The 23,490-nt window shown below is 40.8% G+C and overlaps 1 protein-coding gene across 5 annotated transcripts in view; it reads left to right on the forward strand.

Moving 5' to 3' along the window:
* Positions 1–23,490, forward strand: part of LOC133616394 (adenylate cyclase type 1-like) — a 223,809-nt gene that overhangs the window by 24,370 nt on the left and 175,949 nt on the right. For all 5 annotated transcript variants that reach the window (XM_061975587.2, XM_072914695.1, XM_061975590.2 and 2 more), the window contains one exon: positions 17,106–17,224. In XM_061975587.2, coding sequence (XP_061831571.1) covers positions 17,106–17,224 — 119 coding nt within the window. The remainder of the gene's footprint in view (positions 1–17,105; positions 17,225–23,490) is intronic.

Genomic DNA, 23,490 nt, shown 5'->3' on the forward strand with positions numbered 1-23,490 from the left:
TCGCCTTTAGAGATTACTAAAATGTCATGTTTTCTATATGCAAGTTTTGCACCTCAAAATAAATCTGGCAGTCATTCACCATAATATCAATACATTTTGGAGTTATCGGTAGATAACTAGAACACTCCCTTTCCATCACCAGACTCAGTATGCTCCCTCCTCCTGGTGTGACGTCATCTACAGAACCGGGGCTTCATGTAACAGTTGCATGGCTCTCCTACTAAAAATAGATGCAAGTTCAAATCCAGAAAACGGCGTACGCATGTAAATATTGAGATGTATTAAAGTATTCGCAAGCACAAATTTAAGCACATTTCATAGTTACATAGCAATCTACTTAGAAACGGCCGCAGACATGGGCGTGGCTTGGTATGCCCAGACCACGCCCCCTTATATGCAAATCATATTGAAAGTAGCTGGGCACGGTTTGACCAATCCCAAGTAGTATGTCAAACCTTTGAAAAGGTGGCTGACTGTGATTAACCACCATATAAGTATCATTTGTGTAACTCCCAACTAGGCTTGTCCCAATACCCGTACCAAAATCGATACTTTTCGATACTTTTCTAAATAAAGGGGACCACAAAAAAATGGCATTATTGTCTTTATTTTAACAAAAAATTAAACATATGTTTCTTATTGCAAGTTTGTCCTTAAATAAAATAGTGAACTTTTCACAACTTTTCTTTTATTAGTAAACAAGCAAACAAAGGCTCCTAATTCAGCTGCTGAGTTATGCAGTAACATACACTATATTGCCAAAAGTATTTGACCACCTGCCTTGACTCACATACGAACTTGAAGTGCCATCCCATTCCTAATCCATAGGGTTCAATATGATGTCGGTCCACCTTTTACAGCCAGTACAGCTTCAACTCTTCTGGGAAGGCTGTCCACAAGGTTGCGCAATGTGTTTTTAGGAATTTTCGACCATTCTTCCAAAAGCGCATTGGTGAGGTCACACACTGATGTTGGTCGAGAAGGCCTGGCTCTCAGGCTCCGTTCTAATTCATCCCAAAGGTGTTCTATCGGGTTCAGGTCAGGACTCTGTGCAGGCCAGTCAAGTTCATCCACACCAGACTCTGTCATCCATGTATTTATGGACCTTGCCTTGTGCACTGGTGCACAGTCATGTTGGAAAAGGAAGGGGCCCGCTCCAAACTTTTCCCACAAGGTTGGGAGCATGGAATTGTCCAAAATGTTTTGGTATCCTGGAGCGTTCAAAGTTCCTTTCACTGGAACTAAGGGGCCAAGCCCAACTCCTGAAAAACAACCCCACACCATAATTCCTCCTCCAGCAAATTTCACACTCAACACAATGCAGTTAGAAATGTACCGTTCTCCTGGCAACCTCCAAACCCAACCTCGTCCATCAGATTCCCCGATGGAAACGCGTGATTCATCACTCCAGAGAAGGCGTCTCCACTGCTCTAGAGTCCAGTGGCGACCTGCTTTACACCACTGCATCCCACGCTTTGCATTGGACTTGGTGATGTATGGCCTAGATGCGGCTGCTCGGCCATGGAAACCCATTCCATGAAGCTCTCTGCGTACTGTACGTGGGCTAATTGGAAGGTTACATGAAGTTTGGAGCTCTGTAGCAACTGACTGTGCCAGTACTTTTTAGAGGCGGTATAGTACCGAATATGATTCATTATTATCGCGGTACAATACTAGTACTGGTATACCGTACAACCCTACTCCCAACATAATGTGCTTGTACAGTAGCCTGGTCACATGAGCCAGATTACAGTTTCATGAAAAACCAACAACCCCCCGCCCCTCAACCCCCACCCTGTTGCGAACCCGAGAGGGACAATTGCGGTAGAAAAATGGATTTGTTGAAATATTTTACATTTAAAAATGCCAGTATGTCACAAAGTATACGAAAGACTTTGACTCTTGTTTGATTACTCAATTTATTAATACAACAAAGGAATGCTTCGTGGCTAAGGAGTCACAGGATCACGTTTGGAAAGCAATAGGTAGTGAAATGGTTGCCAAGATACATTTCCTCACAAATATTAATATGGGGCAGCACAGTGTCACAGGTGTGTGCTGTTGCCTCACAATAAGAAGGTCCTGGGTTCGATGCCCGGGCTCGGGGTCTTTCTGTGTGGAGTTTGCATGTTTTCCCCACGACAGCGTGGGTTCCTTCCGGGTACTCCGGCTGCTGATTGGCAACACTAAATTGGCCCTAGTGTGTGAATGTGAGTGTAAATGTTGTCTGTCTATCTGTGTTGGCCCTGCCATGAGGGGGCGAACTGGGCTAAACTCCAGCCATTTATGCGTCCACGATAGGGACAAGCGGTAGAAAATAATTGATGCATCTCAACTGTGCCGTGAAAAAGGGCATACGGCAGGTTTCTATTATTTTCATCCCTTAATTGCATGTTTTTGTCGCCCTGGTCCATCATTACGTCAAAACGTATATGTAAACGTATACATTATGAGCAAAAAAATAAATAGAAAATAATCTGAAAGTATATGTGTTATTACATTTTCCACTACACTGGACAAACATAGCTTCTTTGTAAGGCTATGGTTTAAGTTCTTAGTCAGAGATTTTGCATTTGCATTCTCCCAACACATCTTGAGAAAAACATCAGTAGAAGAGGACGCAAAATACAAAACCCAAAACCGGTGAAGTTGGCACGTTGTGTAAATCGTAAATAAAAACAGAATACAATGATTTGCAAATCCTTTTCAACCTATATTCAATTGAATAGACTGCAAAGGCAAGATGCTTAACGTTCGAACTGAGAAACGTTATTTTTTGCAAAAACTAGTTAAGGGACGAACAGTAGAAAATTAATGGATGAATGGATTAGTTCATTTGGACTTTGATGCCTGCAACAAGTTTAAAAAAATCTGGCCCAAGTGGCAAAAAGACTAAGAAAGTTGAGGAATGCTCATCAAACACTTATTGGGAAAATCCCACAGGTGAACAGGCTAACTGGGAACAGGTGGGTGTTATTATTCGGTATAAAAGCAGCTTCCATGAAATGCTCAGTCATTCACAAACAAGGATGGGCCGAGGGTCACCACTTTGTGAACAAATGCGTGATCAAATTTTCCAACAGTTTAAGAACAACATTTCTCAACGAGCTATTGCAAATAATTTAGGGATTTCACCATCTACGGTCCGTAATATCATCAAAAGGTTCAGAGAATCTAGAGAATCACTGCACGTAAGCAGCAAAGTTGAAAACCAACATTGAATGCTTGTGACCTTCGATCCCTCAGGCAGTACTGCATCAAAAAGCTACATCAGTGTGTAAAGGATATCACCACATTGGCTCAGGAACACTTTAGAAAACCACTGTCAGTATATATAGTTTGTCGCTACATCTGTAAGTGCAAGTTAAAACTCTACTATGCAAACCAAAAGCCTTTTATCAACATCACCCAGAAATGCCGCCAACTTCGCTGGGCTCGAGGTCATCTAAGATGGACTGATGCAAAGTGGAAAAGTGTTCTGTGGTCTGACGAGTCCACATTTCAAACTGTTTTTGGAAACTATGGACGTTGTGTCCTCCGGAACAAAGAGGAAAATAACCATCCAGATTATTATAGGCGCAAAATTTAAAAGCCAGCATCTGTGATTGTATGGGGGTGTATTAGTGCCCAAGACATGGGTAACTTACACATCCGTGAAGGCACCATTAATGCTGAAAGGTACATACAGGTTTTGGAGCAACACATGTTGCCATCCAAGGAACGTTATCATGGATGCCCCTGCTTCTTTCAGCAAGACAATGCCAAGCCACGTGTTACAACAGAGTGGTTTCATAGTAAAAGAGTGCGGGTAATAGACTGGCCTGCCTGTAGTCCAGACCTGTCTCCCATTGAAAATGTGTGGCGCAATATGAAGCCTAAAATATGACAACGGAGACCCCGGACTGTTGAACAATTTAAGCTGTACATCAAGCAAGAATGGGAAATAATTTCACCTGAAAAGCTTCAAAAATTGGTCTCCTCAGTTCCCAAACGTTTACTGAGTGTTGTTAAAAGGAAAAGCCATGTAACACAGTGGTAAAAATGCTCCTGTGCCAACTTTTTTGCAATGTGTTGCTGCCATTAAATTCTAAGTTAATGATTATTTGCAAAAAAAAAAAAAAATAGTTTCTCAGTTCGAACATTAAATATCTTGTCTCTGCAGTCTATTCAATTGAATATAAGTTGAAAATCATTCGCAAATCATTGTATTCTGTTTTTATTTACGATTTACATAACGTGCCAACTTCACTGGTTTTGGGTTTTGTACAATACTAGTGGCTTACCTTCTTTTTGTCTGTTATTTGAGCGCCGGGGATGCTCTTCTTTCTCCTTTTCCCTCTCGATGGTGTTCTGGATTTTTGGGATTACATTCGGCTTGAATCTTTAAAAATGTTTCCATACAAACTTTGACCAAAACCCTTCTTTTTCAAAGGGGAAATCAATCAAATGATCCCTGCAAATGACACTCATCTCGCTTTGTCCATCTCATTTTGTGCGAGTCAGTTTGATTGGAGAGGTCCATACTTTCCTCGTTTGGAAATGTAAGCAGGCAGACCCCTTTTTTAGTTGTATTGCTACAACATGCAACAATGCATTTGGCAGGCATTATCTAATAAAATCTTACCGAAAAAATACATTATGAAATTGCTTCCAGTCTTCTATAGATTACGTCAACATGGCTAATCCTGGCTCGCCCACATTTGGAGCTAAAGTTGAGCCTTTAAAAATGAGCTGAAACTTGTTAGAAAACAAGCCAAATATCACTACTTTGTCTATCATGGGGGCTAATTTTACTTGTAGACATCATTTTTAAGTCCAGTACTATGAAATAAGTGTAGCAGCTTAGGTCCTTTAACGTTTCAGGTGCAGATGCATTTTAACAACAATTCCACAGTAAGGCAGTAATATGACAGAAGCTATTTTAGGAAATGACAATTACTGCACTTGTGTTGCAAATTCTACATTTTCTGTGCACACCTACATGCACGATGACACTAACTCAAGAACAGTCAACCCATCGGTACCTGTATGTGCACATTAAAACACCCACACAAACATTGTGAAATAATCAATGTGTTGCTTTCAATAACATTGCCACACACTTAGCACCTGTGCATTTAAGATGGCTTGGTGATATGCTGTGTTTTCCAGTGCAGGAACAAGCTCCCTTCTGACAGGTAATTACACAAGCAGATTGCTTTCATGGCTTCCAAACTTCCGTAAAGGTCACAGTTTATCTGGGAGAAAGAAAAAGCACACACACAACTAGATTGGGATCTATCAACCATGTTCAACTGGGCACACAAGCAGGTGTTTTGGATTTGAATTCCATCCATCAAACAAGCCTTTCATATCACTCTGGCTGTTTGTTTGGGTAGGGCTTCACGGTGGCAGAGGGGTTAGTGCATCTGCCTCACAATACGAAGGTCCTGAGTAGTCTTGGGTTCAATCCCGGGCTCGGGATCTTTCTGTGTGGAGTTTGCATGTCCTCCCCGTGACTGCGTGGGTTCCCTCCGGGTACTCCGGCTTCCTCCCACTTCCAAAGACATGCACCTGGGGATAAGTTGATTGGCAACACTAAATTGGCCCTAGTGTGTGGATGTGAGTGTGAATGTTGTCTGTCTATCTGTGTTGGCCCTGTTATGAGGTGGCGACTTGTCCAGGGTGTACCCCGCCTTCCGCCCGATTGTAGCTGAGATAGGCTCCAGCGCCCCCCGCGACCCCAAAGGGAATAAGCGGTAGTGGATGGATGGATGGATGTTTGTTTGGGTTTTTTTCATTTGTGCTAAAGATTTATACTAATACATCCAAATGTGATATAATTTATGATCATCCATCTTCTTCCGCTTATCCGAGGTCGGGTCGCGGGGGCAGCAGTTTAAGCAGGGAAGCCCAGACTTCCCTCTCCCCAGCCACTTCGTCCAGCTCCTCCCGGGGGATCCCGAGGCGTTCCCAGGCCAGCCGGGAGAGATAGTCTTCCCAGCGTGTCCTGGGTCTTCCCCGTGGCCTCCTACCGGTCGGACGTGCCCGAAACACCTTCCTAGGGAGGCGTTCGGGTGGCATCCTGACCAGATGCCCGAACCACCTCATCTGGCTCCTCTCGATGTGGAGGAGCAGCGGCTTTACTTTGAGCTCCCCCCGAATGACAGAGCTTCTCACCCTATCTCTAAGGGAGAGCCCCGCCACTCGGCGGAGGAAACTCATTTCGGCCGCTTGTACCCGTGATCTTGTCCTTTCGGTCATGACCCAAAGCTCATGACCATAGGTGAGGATGGGAACGTAGATCGACCGGTAAATCGAGAGCTTTGCCTTCCGGCTCAGCTCCTTCTTCACCACAACGGATCGATACAGCGTCCGCATTACTGAAGACGCCGCACCGATCCGCCTGTCGATCTCACGATCCACTCTTCCCTCACTTGTGAACAAGACTCCGAGGTACTTGAACTCCTCCACTTGGGGCAAGATCTCCTCCCCAACCCGGAGATGGCACTCCACCCTTTTCCGGGAGAGAACCATGGACTCGGACTTGGAGGTGATGATTCCCATCCCAGTCGCTTCACACTCGGCTGCGAACCGATCCAGTGAGAGCTGAAGATCTTGGCCGGAGGAAGCCATCAGGACCACATCATCTGCAAATAGCAGTGACCTAATCCTGCAGCCACCAAACCAGATCCCCTCAACGCCCTGACTGCGCCTAGAAATTCTGTCCATAAAGGTTATGAACAGAATCGGTGACAAAGGGCAGCCTTGGCGGAGTCCAACCCTCACTGGAAACGTGTCCGACTTACTGCCGGCAATGCGGACCAAGCTCTGACACTGATTATACAGGGAGCGAACTGCCACAATAAGACAGTCCGTTACCCCATACTCTCTGAGCACTCCCCACAGGACTTCCCGGGGTACACGGTCGAATGCCTTCAATATGGTTGATCTCACAGCCACAAAGCAATGCAATGTTCACTCACTTCACGTGGAGCGTTTTGAAACATTGTACTAATGCAGGGGTCGGCAACCCAAAATGCTGAAAGAGCCATATTGGACCAAAAATACAAAGAACAAATCTGTCTGGAGCTGCAAAAAATTAAAAGCTCTATACAAGTCTTATAATGAAGACAACACATGATGTCAGTGTCTATATTAGCTATAATATACTGATTTTGAGTGTGGTTTGCTAGCTGCACTAAAGCGAACCAACAGGCCCTCCAGCGAGTGGTTAAAGCGGCGGGGAAAATTACAAGGACGATACTCCCAGAGATGAGTGCCATGTACACAACTCGCTGCCTAAAGCGAGTACACAACATCCTGAAGGACAGATACCACCCAGCACATGGCCTCTTCAACCTGCTACCCTCTAGAAGGAGGTATAGATCGATTCGCGCCAGGACCACCAGAATGTCTCACAGTCTGTATCCCCAGGCTGCGAGACTGCTAAATGAACAGCCCGCCCCTTTGCTGCCCCAGACCATCTTATTACCTCCCTCTTCAACACCTCAATAATTGTGCTCTGGACATTGCATTGCTGCAACATCAACATAACACCCATCAGACATCTGACTGTTCCCACCCCCACGTCTCTCTATTCGCCATCTTCCTGACAATACTAAAATGTAAACTATTGTCAACCTGCACATCAATGCAGTTTCTATGCCGCTGGACAAAGCTCAAACAAAATCTAATTGTTCATGTATGACTTAAGTGTTATTATGACAATGACAATAAAAGAATTGATTGATAATAGCCTACTATCAAAATGACTATGTGTTGCAGGCTGAAGCAAAACTTCGTTTACAGAAATGTAGAAATGTAATATTTATTCTACACATTTTTACAACATTAGAAACCATTAGTAAATCAGAGGCTACTGAGAAGGTGAGATAACTCCTGGAAATTACTGGCTTTTAATGGCTAAAGGTATAGATGTGTGTGTCCAAGTTAAAGGAAACGGCAGGCTGTCTTCTTTTAATAGATTTATTACAATCTTTGGCAAGCTAGGTAATGTTTGCTGTGGTCTGGAACAACATGGCACACAAACAACTACCTGAAATGCAGCCAATATTTCATACAGATAATGTGTCATGAGACATGCAAATATAAATTAAATATAAAGAGGATAAAAGTAAAGGATATTAAATGAGCTCAAATATACCTACAAATGAGGCATAATGATGCAATATGTACATACAGCTAGCCTAAATAGCATGTTAGCATGGATTAGCTTGAAGTCATGCACTGACCAAATATGCCTGATTAGCACACCACACATGTTAATAACATCAACAAAGCACACCTTTGTACATTCAGGGACAGTATAAAACTTTTGGTGGACAAAATGAGACAAAGAAGGAGTGGAAGATTTTACATGTAAACAAACTGTGTTTGTGTCATGTTTGTCTTCAAACAAAAAACATACTAAAACAAAATAAATATCCCCCCCCCCCATCTTTTTCCATTTTCAATCCTTTTTTAAAATTGCTCCAGGGAGCCACTAGGGCAGCACTAAAGAGCCACAGGTTGCTGACCGCAGTTCTAATGCTAACAATGTGCTAAAAAAACAAGCAAGTCCATCAAAACACTGTCATTATCAGAGGGCTAAGTTTAGTTGTCATAGAGATTTTTATTTTTTATTTTTTATTTAACCTTTATTTAACCAGGAAAAAAATCCCATTGAGATTAAGAACCTATTTTTCAAGGGAGTCCTGGCCTACAGGCAGCAGAGATACACATAAAATCAGATTCACATTTAAATGACAGGATGGACATCAAGTAAAACAGTTACAGATAACTGAGGCTCATTCAAATGCTCTCAGTTTAGATTTAAAAGTAATTAAGGATACACATTCAGTCAGCTTCCAGTCTCTTTATAACATGTTCCAAGCTCAGTGCGAGCAAAAGGGACAGAGAGCAACAGCTGATCGTTGGATCTCAGTTCATAAGAGTCTGTACTTCTCTGTGAAATCAATGCACAAATGTAATTGGGCAATAGTCACAGAAGAGCCTTGTAAATACACAAGGCCATCCCAAGTCACAGTGGTGTGTCATGGCCGGGGGTCAGCAACCCACGGCTCTCGAGCCGCATGCAGCTCTTTAGTGCCGCCCTAGTGGCTCCCTGGAGCATTTTTAAAAAATGATTAAAAATGGAAAAAGATGGAGGGGGGAAATTATTTTTTTTTTGTTTTAGTATGTTTTCTGTTTGAGGACAAACATGACACAAACCTTCCCAATTGTTAGAAAGCCTACTGTTTAATGTTTGTGTGTATGCTTCACTGATGAGAGTATTTGGTGAACATCGTTTTGTCCTACTAATTTCGGCGGTTCTTGAACTCACCATAGTGTGGACTGTGACGCAACAGTTTGTTTACATGTAAAATCATCCACTCCTTCTTTGTCTCATTTTGTCCACCAAACGTTTTATGCTGTGCGTGAATTATTGACTTGTTGGAGTGCTAATCAAACATATTTGGTCAGTGCATAACTGCAAGCTAATCAGTGCTATTATGCTATTTAAGCTAGCTGTATGTACATATTGCATCATATGCCTCATTTGTAGGTATATTTGAGCTCATTTAATATCCTTTACTTTTATCCTCTTTGTACATAATTTAATTTTGCATGTCTCATGACACATTATCTGTATGTAATATTGGCTACATTTCTGATAGTTGTTTGTGTGCCATGTTGTTCCAGACCACAGCAAACATTACCTAGCTTGCCAAATATTGTAATAAATCTATTAAAAGAAGACAGCCTGCCGTTTCCTTTAACTTGGACACACACATCTATATCTTTGGCCATTAAAAGCCAGTCATTTCCAGGAGTTGTCTCACCTTCTGAGTTGCCGCTGATTTACTAATGGTTTCTAATGTTGTAAAAATGTGTAGAATAAATATTACATTTCAACATTTCTGCCAACGAAGATTTGCTTAAGCCTGCGACACATAGTCATTTTGATAGTAGGCTATTTTAGCTAATATAGACACTTACGTCATGTTATAAGACTTATATACGGCTGCAGAGGGAGGTGTGGCCAGCGCGCTTGCAGGAGCAAAGGTCACCGCCGCTGTCTATGGTGCTGAGGACGAGCACCATCGGATAGGAGCGGGGCATGTGCTGACGGCGAGACACAGCTGGCAGGTGATTAGATTTCACAGGTGGTACGTGGTAATCTAATCATCTGTTGACTTTAACAGTAAGCGGCCGAGTGCAGGATGAGGAGAGGATACGGATGTGGCTGAAAAGTCACGTCCTGCTGGAGAGAAAAGTGTGAGAAAATTCTATGGACATTAAACCATTGTTAAAAACTGCAAGCTTGGCTCTTGTGCCGTGTGTAATAGTGGCACGGATAGTAAGCGACTTCCACAACGGCATTTCATTTTTTGCGGCTCCATACAGATTTGTTTTTTGTATTTTTGGTCCTATATGGCTCTTTCAACGTTTTGGGTTGCTGACCCCTGGTCATGTCTCTACAGTTTGTGATGAACCTCAAAGAAGCATGGTAAACACAGTCCATCATCTACAGACACAAATTAATAGTATTTGTGTAAAAAAAATGACCATAATCTAGCACAGACAAAAATGTGGCAGAGACAAGGCGCTTTTTTAAGTTTTAGTTTATTCACCAGTTGATCAATAACAGGTTTAAAAGTGAGAGAGTCATCAATTAAAACAATAAATTAGATAAATGTCTTGACATTCAAGCGTAGTGTCCTCACTTTGGCTGCGTGTCTGGTCTGAATATTTTGCTACATAGCCTAAATCTTTCACGGATTCAAATAACTTTATTGCAAACCAATATGAAGGGGAAATTACTGCCAAAACTCCACAAACACACCAAATTGTTTTTATTCACGCTCAATGATTCTGCCCGTAAAAAAACAATTTGGATGTATAAAAGCAATAAAAAAAACGATTCTCAAGTATACAAATTTAAAAAACGATTTGCAAGTCTAAAAACAATTTTCTGGGATGTCATTTTCTGTAGACTGACGGCTACGGTTTCTTCCCTGCTGACCACAAAGGCATAACAACATAACACTAAGTGGCAAAAAGACTGAGAAAGTTGAGGAATGCTCATCAAAATACTTCATTTGACCATTCCATCGGTGAACATGCTAATTGGGAACAGGTAGGTGGCATGATTGGGTATAAAAGCAGTTTCCATGAAATGCTCAGTCATTCACAAACAAGGATGGGGCGAGGGTCACCACTTTGTGAACAAATGCGTGAGCAAATTGTCGAACAGTTTAAGAACAACATTTCTCAACGAGCTATTGCAAGGAATTTAGGGATTTCACCATCTACGGTCCGTAATATCATCAAAAGGTTCAGAAAATCTAGAGAAATCACTGCACTAAAGCGCTGATATTACAGACCTTGTATCCCTCAGGCGGTATTGCATCAAAAAGGGACATCATTGTGTAAAGGATATCACTACATGGCCTCAGGAACACTTCAGAAAACCACTGTCAGTAACTGCAGTTTGTTGTGAGTGCAAGTTAAAACTCTTGCTATACAAAGTGAAAGCCATTTATTAACACCCAGAAACACTGTTCTGTGGTCTGACGAGTCCACATTTCAAATTGTTTTCGGAAACTGTGGACGTTGTGTCCTCCGGACCAAAGAGGAAAAGAACCATCCGGATTGTTATAGGCGCAAAGACAAAAGCCAGCATCTGTGATGGTATGGGGGTGTATTAGTGCCCAAGGCATGGGTAACTTACACATCTGTGAAAGCACCATTAATGCTGAAAGGTACATACAGGTTTTGGAGCAACACATGTTGCCATCCAAGCAACGTTATCATGGACGCCCCTGCTTATTTCAGCAAGACAATGCCAAACCACTTGTTACAACAGGGTGGCTTCATAGTAAAAGAGTGCGGGTACTAGACTGGCCTGCCTGTAGTCCAGACCTGTCTCCCATTGGAAACGTGTGGCACAATATGAAGCGTAAAATACCACAACGAAGACCCCCGGACTGTTGAACAACATAAGCTGTACATCAAGCAAGAATGGGAAAGAACTCCACCTGAAAAGCTTCAAAAATTGATCTTCTCAGTTCCCAAACGTTTACTGAGTGTTGTTAAAAGGAAAGGCCATGTAACACAGTGGTAAAACTGCCCCTGTGCCAATTGTTTGCAATGTGTTGCTGCCATTAAATTCTAAGTTAATGATTATTTGCAAAAAAAAAAAAAAACGTTTCTCAGTTCGAACGTTAAATAACTTGTCTTTGTAGTCTATTTTAGTGTTTTTCAACCTTTTTTGAGCCAAGGCACATTTTTTGCGTTGAGAAAATCCTGGAGGCACACCACCAGCAGAAATCATTAAAAAACGAAACTCAGATGACAGTAAAAAGTCATTGTCGCAATTGTTGGATATGACTTTAAAGCATAACCAAGCATGCATCACTATAGCTCTTGTCTCAAAGTAGGTGTACTGTCACCACTTGTCACATCACACCCTGACTTATTTGGAGTTTTTTTTGCTGTTTTCCTGTGTGGAGTGTTTTAGTTCTTCTCTTGTGCTCCTATTTTGGTGGCTTTTTCTCTTTTTTCTGTATTTTCCAGTAGCAGTTTCATGTCTTTCTTTGAGTGATATTTCCCGCATCTACTTTGTTTTAGCAATCAAGAAGATATGAGTTGTTTTTATCCTTCTTTGTGGGGACATTGTTGATTGTCATGTCATGTTTGGATGTACATTGTGGACGCCGTCTTTGCTCCGCAGTAAGTCTTTGCTGTCGTCCAGCATTCTGTTTTTATTTACTTTGTGGCCAGTTCAGTTTTAGTTTCGTTCTGCATAGCCTTGCCTAAGCTTCAATGCCTTTTTTTAGGGGCACTCACCTTTTGTTTATTTTTGGTTTAAGCATTAGACACCTTTTTACCTGCACACTGCCTTCCGCTGTTTCCGACATCTACAAAGCAATTAGCACCGGCTGCCACCTACTGATATGGAAGAGTTTTACACGGTTACTTTGCCGAGCTCTACACAGCACCGACACTCAACACCAACACATCATTCGCAGACTACAATTACTGGTTTGCAAAAAATATTTTTAACCCAAATAGGTGAAATTAGACAATCCCCCACAGCACACCAGACTGTATCTCACGGCACACTAGTGTGCTGCGGCACAGTGGTTGAAAAACACCGGTCTATTCAATTGAATATAAGTTGGAAATTATTTGCAAATCATTGTATTCTGATTTTATTAACGAATTACACAACGTGCCAACCTCACTGGTTTTGGGTTTTGTAGGTCAATTTCCAAATTCTACCACAGAGTCAGTTCCTGTGTAGATTGGCACTTCCCATTTTCAGCATACTGCATTGCAAAACGATTAAACCCCCTTTAGTCAGACACAATGAGAAAACGTACTCACAGACAAAAAAGTACAAAGGACTAACTACGGTCAAGTACAACAAGCAAGAAGCAACAACACTAAAATACAAGCAGTGAACTAAAGTAGAATGAAATGGACAACACAAAAGGGCAGACATTAACAAGGCATATGTGGCAAGAAGATGCCATAGGAAAAAGTTAAGGCGCGCTATGCATAGGACCTCTTGATCCATGGGGGGCCCCGTTTTGCGTAAAGAGCCACATGGAAAATGTCAATTAATGAGTAACAGGATACTTAACGTTAAATTTTGCCTAGAGATGTCCAATAATTTCGGACTGCCGATATTATCGGCCGATAAATGCTTTAAAATGTAATATCGGTAATTATCGGTATCGGTTTCAAAAAGTAAAATTTATGACTTTTTAAAACGCCGCTGTACGGAGTGGTACACGGACATAGGGAGAAGTACAGAGCGTCAATAAACCTTAGAGGCACTGCCTTTGCATGCCGGCCCAATCACATAATATCTACGACTTTACACACACACAAGTGAATGCCAAGCATAATTGGTCAACAGCCATACAGGTCACACTGAGGGTGGCCGTATAAACAACTTAAACACTGTTACAAATATGCCCCACACTGTGAACCCACACCAAACAAGAATGACAAACACATTTCGGGAGAACATCCGCACCGCATTACAACATAAACACAACAGAACAAATACTCAGAATGTATCGGACATCTCTAACTTTGCCCCAAATGAATTGAATGGCAAATTATATCTCTGTGGCTCTCATTGCACACAACATTAATTTCTAAGTTGTAAGGCAGACAGTTTTGGGTTTGAAATCCTTGTTGAGGTTAGTGATGTTTACACATTTTTGATAGAATTATGTTAAAGTTGCTATTGCATTAAATCATTGAACAATTTCTCATGAATGTGTTTTGGTAAAACACATGCATCAAATTACACAAAGACAGTATCTTCCATTCAAACCTCTCCACCATCTTGGACAAGACCAACGAGCTGTCAAAGGACCTCAGGGACAAGATTGTAGAATTGCACAAGATTGGAATGAACTCAAAGACCATCAGCAAGAGACCACTATCGCCTCATTAGCTCAGAAATGGAGGAAATACAAGATTAAAGTCTTTTGCTCTGAAGCTCCATGGAAGATTTCAGAGAACCGGCAGCAAGAGGAAAAAATGTGACAGCCAAGAACAATCTAACATCTCCCTGTCACAGTCTCCCCAATTCAATATGCCACTGATTAGTGATTGGGAGCAGGTGCAACTCGTGGCCGTGACCGGCACAGGAAACCAACATTTCTCAAATGAGAGGAGGGAGAAGGACAAGATAAAAAAAACCATCATGGTAACGCAGAACATGACAGCAATTTGCTAATTGCGTGCAACTGAAATGATTCCGAAATATAAACATGTTGAAGTGGTTTCTGAACTGATTGGATGATCAATTTATTCAATGTTGTTTTAAACAACTACAGAGCTACTGTACTTCATGCACAGGCTTATCTCGGCTGGAGCCCAGGGGCCCAAGCTACTCAGAGGCCCCTGATTTTGACGGCAGAATGCAATGATTGGTGTTCATAGCTGTCATGCGCAAACATCTCAGCTTCGTCTAGCGATTGTGTACTCTCTCGCCCGCGTCAAAGGCCAGCGTACTACTAGTAAGCTAAAAACACAGGCAGTCTCTCGGAACGCCAGCACTTTACTTGAAGTTGACTGGCCTGTAATACACCTGAGAGGATGGGTGTTTTGAAGTTTGCCAGGGCGGGTGTTGTTGAGGTTTGGGGTCGGGGTGGTGGGAGGACCCCGTTTCCATATGAGTTGGGGAATTGTGTTAGATGTAAATATAAACGGAATACAATGATTTGCAAATCCTTTTCAATCAATATTCAATTGAATGCACTTCAAATACAAGATATTTGATGTTCAACTCATAAACTTTATTTTTTTTTGCAAATAATAATGAACTTAGAATTTCATGGCTGCAACACGTGCCAAAGTAGTTGGGAAAGGGCATGTTCACCACTGTGTTACATAGCCTTTCCTTTTAACAACACTCAGTAAACATTTGGGAACTGAGGAGACACATTTTTTAAGTTTCTCAGGTGGAATTATTTCCCATTCTTGCTTGATGTACAGCTTAAGTTGTTCAACAGTCCGGGGGTCTCCGTTGTGGTATTTTAGGCTTCATTATGTGCCACACATTTTCAATGGGAGACAGGTCTGGACTACAGGCAGGCCAGTCTAGTACCCGCACTCTTTTATTATGAAGCCACGTTGATGTAACACATGTCTTGCTGAAATAAGAAGGGGCGTCCATAGTAACGTTACTTGGATGGCAACATATAATGCTCCAAAACATGTATGTACCTTTCAGCATTAATGGTGCCTTCATAGATGTGTAAGTTATCCATGTCTTGGGCACTAATACACCCCCATACCATCACAGATGCTGGCTTTTCAACTTTTGCGCCTATATTAACTTTTCCTCTTTGGTCCGGAGGACACGACATCCACAGTTTCCAAAAACAATTTGAAATGTGGACCACAGAACACTTTTCCACTTTGTATCAGTCCATCTTAGATGAGCTCAGGCCCAGCGAAGCCGACAGCGTTTCTGGGTGTTGTTGATAAACGGTTTTCGCCTTGCATAGGAGAGTTTTAACTTGCACTTACAGATGTAGCGACCAACTGTAGTTACTGACAGTGGGTTTCTGAAGTGTTCCTGAGCCCATGTGGTGATATCCTTTACACACTGATGTCGCTTGTTGATGCAATACAGCCTGAGGGATCGAAGGTCACGGGCTTAGCTGCTAACGTGCAGTGATTTCTCCAGATTCTCTGAACCCTTTGATGATATCACGGACCGTAGATGGTGAAATCCCTAAATTCCTTGCAATAGCTGGTTGAGAAAGGTTTTTCTTAAACTGTTCAACAATTTGCTCACGCATTTGTTGACAAAGTGGTGACCCTCGCCCCATCCTTGTTTGTGAATGACTGAGCATTTCATGGAAGCTGTTTTTATACCCATTCATGGCACCCACCTGTTCCCAATTTGCCTGTTCACCTGTTGATGTTCCAAATAAGTGTTTGATGAGCATTCCTCAACTTTATCAGTATTTATTGCCACCTTTCCCAACTTCTTTGTGACGTGTTGCTGGCATCAAATTCCAAAATTAATGATTATTTGCAAAAAAAAAAAAAAGTTTATCAGTTTGAACATCAAATATGTTGTCTTTGTAGCATATTCAACTGGACATGGGTTGAGAATGATTTGCAAATCATTGTATTCCGTTTATATTTACATCTAACACAATTTCCCAACTCATATGGAAACGGGGTTTGTATAATATTTCCTCCGATGCAACTGTGTTGAGAACAATTACGCATTCATAGTTGCACAGCTATCTGTGAAGACAAAATCTTCCTCTGGTGACTATCTGTTTTATCATCATAAATACAAATTAATTGCCTAATAATTTATTTCATCCAACTGGACACTTAGTAATTAAATCATTACATAAGTTTATAAAGTTTCACTACTATGTTATTCGAATGGTTTAAGCATTACATTTTGGATTGGGGGTTAATCAACCTTTATTTATTTATTTTTTAAAAAAAGGTGATTTTTGCAAGCTTTTCCTCATTCATTTCAAAAGTCATTGTTGATGATTTCGCTCAATGAAATGTTCTAGCAAACAAGGGTTGTTGATATTTATAACACATTCCCTTTTCAGGAGCGTCTGTTAATGAGCCTACTGCCCAGGAATGTTGCCATGGAGATGAAGGAGGACTTCCTGAAGCCGCCCGAAAGGATCTTTCACAAGATCTACATCCAACGTCATGACAATGTCAGGTATGGCGGTGTCATGACAACTGTGGACCAGAGGGTGTACAGTGAGAGGACCTGGTGTGTTTTGATCCAGATGTCGCCTGCTGAGGCATCACGGTCAAGAATAGATATACAGCAATTACTACAAAGCAAAGAAGTAGATTTAATTAAATTACATAAATGTTAGGAATACAGAAGAACAAAATCAGTTTTCAGGTCAGGGGAGGTTTTTTTGTATTCATACAGTATTCCTTATACTGTACATGTACAATACAATACATTGAGCACTCCGTCACGACAAGCAGGTTCCCCCAAACCCAAGATCTTGTGAATTTCATTGAGGACAGTTAATTAGTTCCTATTGTTTAGATTTGGAGAGCAGTGCAGAAAGAGGCACAAAGAGAGTTAAGACAAGACAAAACAAAGAAGCAAGCAGGAGAGATAAGGGAGAGTGCCAGTGCCAGTGAGAAAGTAACTGTATTTGTTGCAAAAGTGGTGCAGACCGTCCTATGACGTTTTTGTGTTCACGACTATGTCACCATGGAGACAGTCATTTCACTCCATATTCATGTTATCATGTTAAACCTGCAGCACACTACTACACTGCAAAAACTGAAATCTAAGTGACATTAATTATCTCAAATAAGGGTGATATTTGCTTATTTTCTGTCTGGTAAGATAATTCTTCTCACTAAGCAGATTTTATGTGAGAGTGTTTTACTTGTTTTAAGTGTTTTGGTCCTGAATTATCTCAGTAAGATATTACAGCTTGTTGCTGAGATTGTATTGCCTATATTGAGTAAAACTAGAATATCAACTATTGCAAAGCTGTGTCATCAACACTCACAAGTATAAAACTGCTTTTTCAAAGTAATCATTTCTTATTTCAAGCATGAACAAAAAAATCATGACATTGACACAATTGTGTCTCATAATTAAAACCATACTTGCCAACCCTCCCGGATTTTCCTTGAGACTCCCGAAATTCAGCGCCTCTCCCGAAAACCTCCCGAAAATCTCCCGAAATTCATGCGGACCTGAGTGACGTGTCGACAGCTTGTTTTCACGTTCGCTTTCCCACAATATAAACAGCGTGCCTGCCCAATCACGTTATAACTGTAGAATGATCGAGGGCGAGTACTTGGTTTCTTATGTGGGTTTATTGTTAGGCAGTTTCATTAACGTCCTCCCAGCGCGGTAACAACACACAACAACAGCAGTCACGTTTTCGCCTACCGTAAAGCAGTTCGTCTGCCGTAAACAGCAATGTTGTGACATTCTTAAACAGGACAATACTGCCATCTACTGTACATGCATATGTGACAATAACATCTAGGGCTTTTAGAGAGTTCAGTGCACAACTGCGCACACAACAAGGAGAAGAAGCAGAATGCATCATCAGAGAGGGTGTTCAGCATGGTTAGAAAAATAGTGACAGAGAATAGAACAAGGATGGACAATTCAACCCTTAACTCAACAATGAGTAGATGAGTGTTATGTGTATGTATATGTGTAAATAAATGAACACTGAAATTCAAGTATTTCTCTTATTCATATATATATATATATATATATATATATATATATATATATATATATATATATATATACATAGCTAGAATTCACTGAAAGTCAAGTATTTCTTATATATATATATATATATATATATATATATATATATATATATATATATATATATATATATATATATATATATATATATATATATAAAATACTTGACTTGGCGAATTCCAGCTGTAAATATACTCCTCTACCCGACCACTCCCCCCCACACCTCCCGAAATCGGAGGTCTCAAGGTTGGCAAGTTTTAGTTAAAACAGATGACAGCCAAACAGACTTTGCTGTTTTATTTTCAATGAAACAATAGAAAATACGTACTCATAAAGTAGTAAAGTTGGCACAGTACAGTAAACGGACAGTTAATATTTAAACATTTAATATTTGACATTTCAAACTATTTTGAACAGAAATAGTTCATGCACATTCAGGTAAATTCTTCAAAATTACAATAAAACATTTTTGGCTGGGGGCCGGGCTGTATATATACATATATATATATATATATATGTATATTTATATATATAATTTATATACATATACAATATGTATATATATTCCTTGCGCACTAATTGACTGAAAGAGCACGCACTTGGCACGATGATGTCATGTTATCATTGGGAAAATACATTTTTAGACAATATGATTTGCCTGAGCGGGTCGTTGACCCCGAGAGTAACAAGCGGTTGCCTTGTTGCCTTTCCATTAAGAAAAATAAACTATTTTTTAGTATAAGTTTGCTGGTTTCAAGAAATGTAATGCCGAGCGCATATCATTATGTCAAGATAATGGCACTAGCATTTACTTAATTTAAGAATATTTTTCAACATATTCAGAAAATATTTTTTTTTTCTATCAAGAAAAGTGCACTTGTTATTAGTGAGAATATACTTATTTTAAGGTATTTTTGGGTTCATTGAGGTTAGCTAATTTTACTTGTTTTGGAAAGTCTTGACAAGTAAAATGTTCTTGTTCTATTGGCAAATGTCCTTAGTTCAAGTATAATACCCCTAATTTTTGTACTTTTTTTTCTTGTTTTTGAACACTGACTGTATGATCTGTGCCACATTTTGATGTACAACGGAAGCCACGGTTAAAGCACACCGAAGGTGCACCTTGGGAGACGCTGGGACTAAATGCTGCACTGAGAGCTTCAAAATGTAATGAATAAAATGCTAAAGTTGTTGATAAACAAGCAATTATTTTAATAAATAAATATGGTCATTTTAAATGAATTATTATGATAATTTAAAATTAATTATTTCAAATATGTTTATTTTAATGTACCGGTATAATTCTATGGCTGGATGTAATAAGGAGTCACAAAAAATACAAATAAAAATACAATTAATTTTAATGTTTTTAGCAAAATATAGTAAACATTTATTTAGTTTTTTTTTTTTAAATTAATAAATATATTTATTTTTAGGTAAGATAAACATATTAATACAATTTATCTCTAGTCTGGATGATTTAGTTCTTGTCACCCTGTTGTCCTCCTGTAGTGAAAAAAGTCAGGTCCGCATGGAGCTGGAGGGGGCGTGGCCTCCAGCTCCGGCTGAAAATCGGGAGATTTTCGGGAGAATGTTTTTCCCGGGAGGTTTTCGGGTGAGGCGCTGAATTTCGGGAGTCTCCCGGAAAATTCGGGAGGGTTGGCAAGTATGCTTTAAGGTTTATTGGCGCTCTGTACTTCTCCCTACGTCCGTGTACCACTCCGTACAGCGGCATTTTAAAAACTCATAAATTTTACTTTTTGAAACCGATACCGATAATTTCCGATATTACATTTTAAAGCATTTATCGGCCGATAATATCGGCAGATAATATCTCTACGTATATCTGTCAGTAAACTCGCCATGAAAGCGCTAAAACATACCAGTGTAGTGAGTTTACATTATACACCCAAGGAACTTTAGTTATTAGAGGGTTCCAGTCAGACGGTTTTTCACGGGACACATTTACGGCGTTGTTGTTGCACTAGTGAGCCACGGATGAGGAAATGCTGCTCCGTTATTGATTTAAGTAAAGTCTGAATGTCATTAAAACAGTTAGCGCTATCTTTTGACACTTATTCCACTCCCGTCCTTGCACGCTACACCGCTACAACAAAGATGACGGAGAAAAGACGTTGCCGAAGGTGAGCCACGTAAATAAGACCGCCCACAAAACAGCGCATCCTGTAGCGACTGTCAGAAAGCGGCTTGAAGATGATCTGTAAAACATAATCTATGCAACATTTTGACCAAAGAACCACCGTTACATGTTATGTAGACCACAAGGAAGTGTTTTCAATTTTGAAATATAAAAATAAAAATATGACTCCTTTAATGCGCCTTATATATGAAAAAAGATCAAAAATAGACCATTCACCAGCAATGCGCCTTATAATCCGGTGTACCCAAATACGGTACTGTGTGTTAGAACTATACGCTACTTTTATTAGAAATGTCAACAGGGGAATATTTTAGCATGCATATGTATGAGCCAGTCTGCCCCACAACAAGAGGATAGAAAAATGTAGGGAACCCTTTGACTACGTCTGAATTGAAATTGCGGACTCGCGCAAGGTTCTTCAGGTAAACCTCTACCATATATGGACATATCCGCTGATGTAACTTAGCAAAATCTGTCACAGTCTTCTCAAATTCAAAATGGCTTGTTTGGAAAGAGGCAACAGTGCTTTATTAATAGCTCCACCGTGCCTTAATGGTTTGAATTCACATTTTCGGGAGTTATGGGAGATCCCAATTACACAATAACAGGAGCCAACAGGTAAAAAAAGTTGGATTTGCATAATACAAACTCTTGAAATCATTTATCAGCTCAAAAATGTAATTGCTCGACAGATACGTCAAATATTTTTATTTCTTACAGAAATATGTAGATTGTCGACACGTTCACGGATGATTCTCTCTCTCTCCGCGGTTGCACTAATCGCCTCATTTTGACCGCGGCCGCAGAACAGTGCCAGCCCTCATAAATCAAATCACATAAGCAGGGCTTGTATTTTTGGCAGACGCTGCAGCACGACAGATCAGTTCAGGAAAAATCTGATTTTATGGGACATTATAGTAAGTCAAGCACAAACATATAATAAATTGCACAGTTTATTTTTAAAACAAAATACTGTAAAGGTTTACGTGCACTAAAACACCTGCAAACTTGATAGCACACGCACATCTGTTCTACTAAATGTGTGCAAAGTGGATTGCGTCTGTTAAAGGCCTACTGAAATGCGATTTTCTTATTTAAACGGGGATAGCAGGTCCATTCTATGTGTCATTCTTGATCATTTCGCAATATTGCCATATTTTTGCTGAAAGGATTTAGTAGAGAACATCGACGATAAAGTTTGCAACTTTTGGTCGCTGATTAAAAAAACTTGCCTGTACCGGAAGTAGCAGACGATATGCGCGTGACGTCACAGGTTGTGGAGCTCCTCACATCCGCACATTGTTTACAATCATGGCCACCAGCAGCGAGAGCGATTCGGACCAAGAAAGCGACGATTTTGAGCGATTCGTGGATGAGGAAAGTGAGAGTGAAGGACTAGAGGGCATTGGGAGCGATTCAGATAGGGAAGATGCTGTGAGAGGCGGGTGGGACCTGATATTCAGCTGGGAATGACTAAAACAGTAAATAAACACAAGACATATATATACTCTATTAGCCACAACACAACCAGGCTTATATTTAATATGCCACAAATTAATACCGCATAACAAACACCCCAACCCCCCCCCTCCTCTCCCGTCCATATAACCCGCCAATACAACTTAAACACCTGCACAACACACTCAGTCCCACAGCCCAAAGTTCATACAGCACATATATTTCCCCAAAGTCCCCAAAGTTACGTACGTGACATGCACATAGCGGCACTCACGTACGGGAAAGCGATCAAGTGTTTGGAAGCCGTAGCTGCATGCGTACTCACGGTACCGCGTCTGCGTATCCAACTCAAAGTCCTCCTGGTAAGAGTCTCTGTTGTCCCAGTTCTCCACAGGCCAATGGTAAAGCTTGACTGTCATCTTCCGGGAATGTAAACAATGAAACACTGGCTGTGTTATCCGGCACAACAGTCAGGGGGTGCATTCTGCGGCGGGGTGCGTTATCCGGCACAACACCTGCCGCCATACACCGCTTCCCACCTACAGCAATACACCGCTTCCCACCTACAGCTTTCTTCTTTGCTGTCTCCATTGTTCATTGAACAAATTGCAAAAGATTCACCAACACAGATGTCCAGAATACTGTGGAATTTTGCGATGAAAACAGACGACTTAATAGCTGGCCACCATGCTGTCCCGAAATGTCCTCTACAATCCGTGACGTCACGCGCAGGCGTCATCATACCGAGACGTTTTCAGCAGGATGTTTCGCGCAAAATTTAAAATTGCACTTTATTAAGCTAACCCGGCCGTATTGGCATGTGTTGCAATGTTAAGATTTCATCATTGATATATAAACTATCAGACTGCGTGGTCGGTAGTAGTGGGTTTCAGTAGGCCTTTAACTTTAATATTTGGACTGACAAGACTAAAAAATATTAGAAATATCGTCTATTCAGAAATGTCCTAGAGCTGTCAAACGTGGAGGAAACACATAAAATGGTAGGATAAAGTATTATTTATTATATGGTCATGGAATGCACATAATAACAACGATGTGCAACATGCAATGACGTAAATTCTGCCAAATGCAGCTTTTT

This window comes from Nerophis lumbriciformis, linkage group LG14, assembly GCF_033978685.3.
Source record: "Nerophis lumbriciformis linkage group LG14, RoL_Nlum_v2.1, whole genome shotgun sequence".
Lineage (NCBI taxonomy): Eukaryota > Metazoa > Chordata > Actinopteri > Syngnathiformes > Syngnathidae > Nerophis > Nerophis lumbriciformis.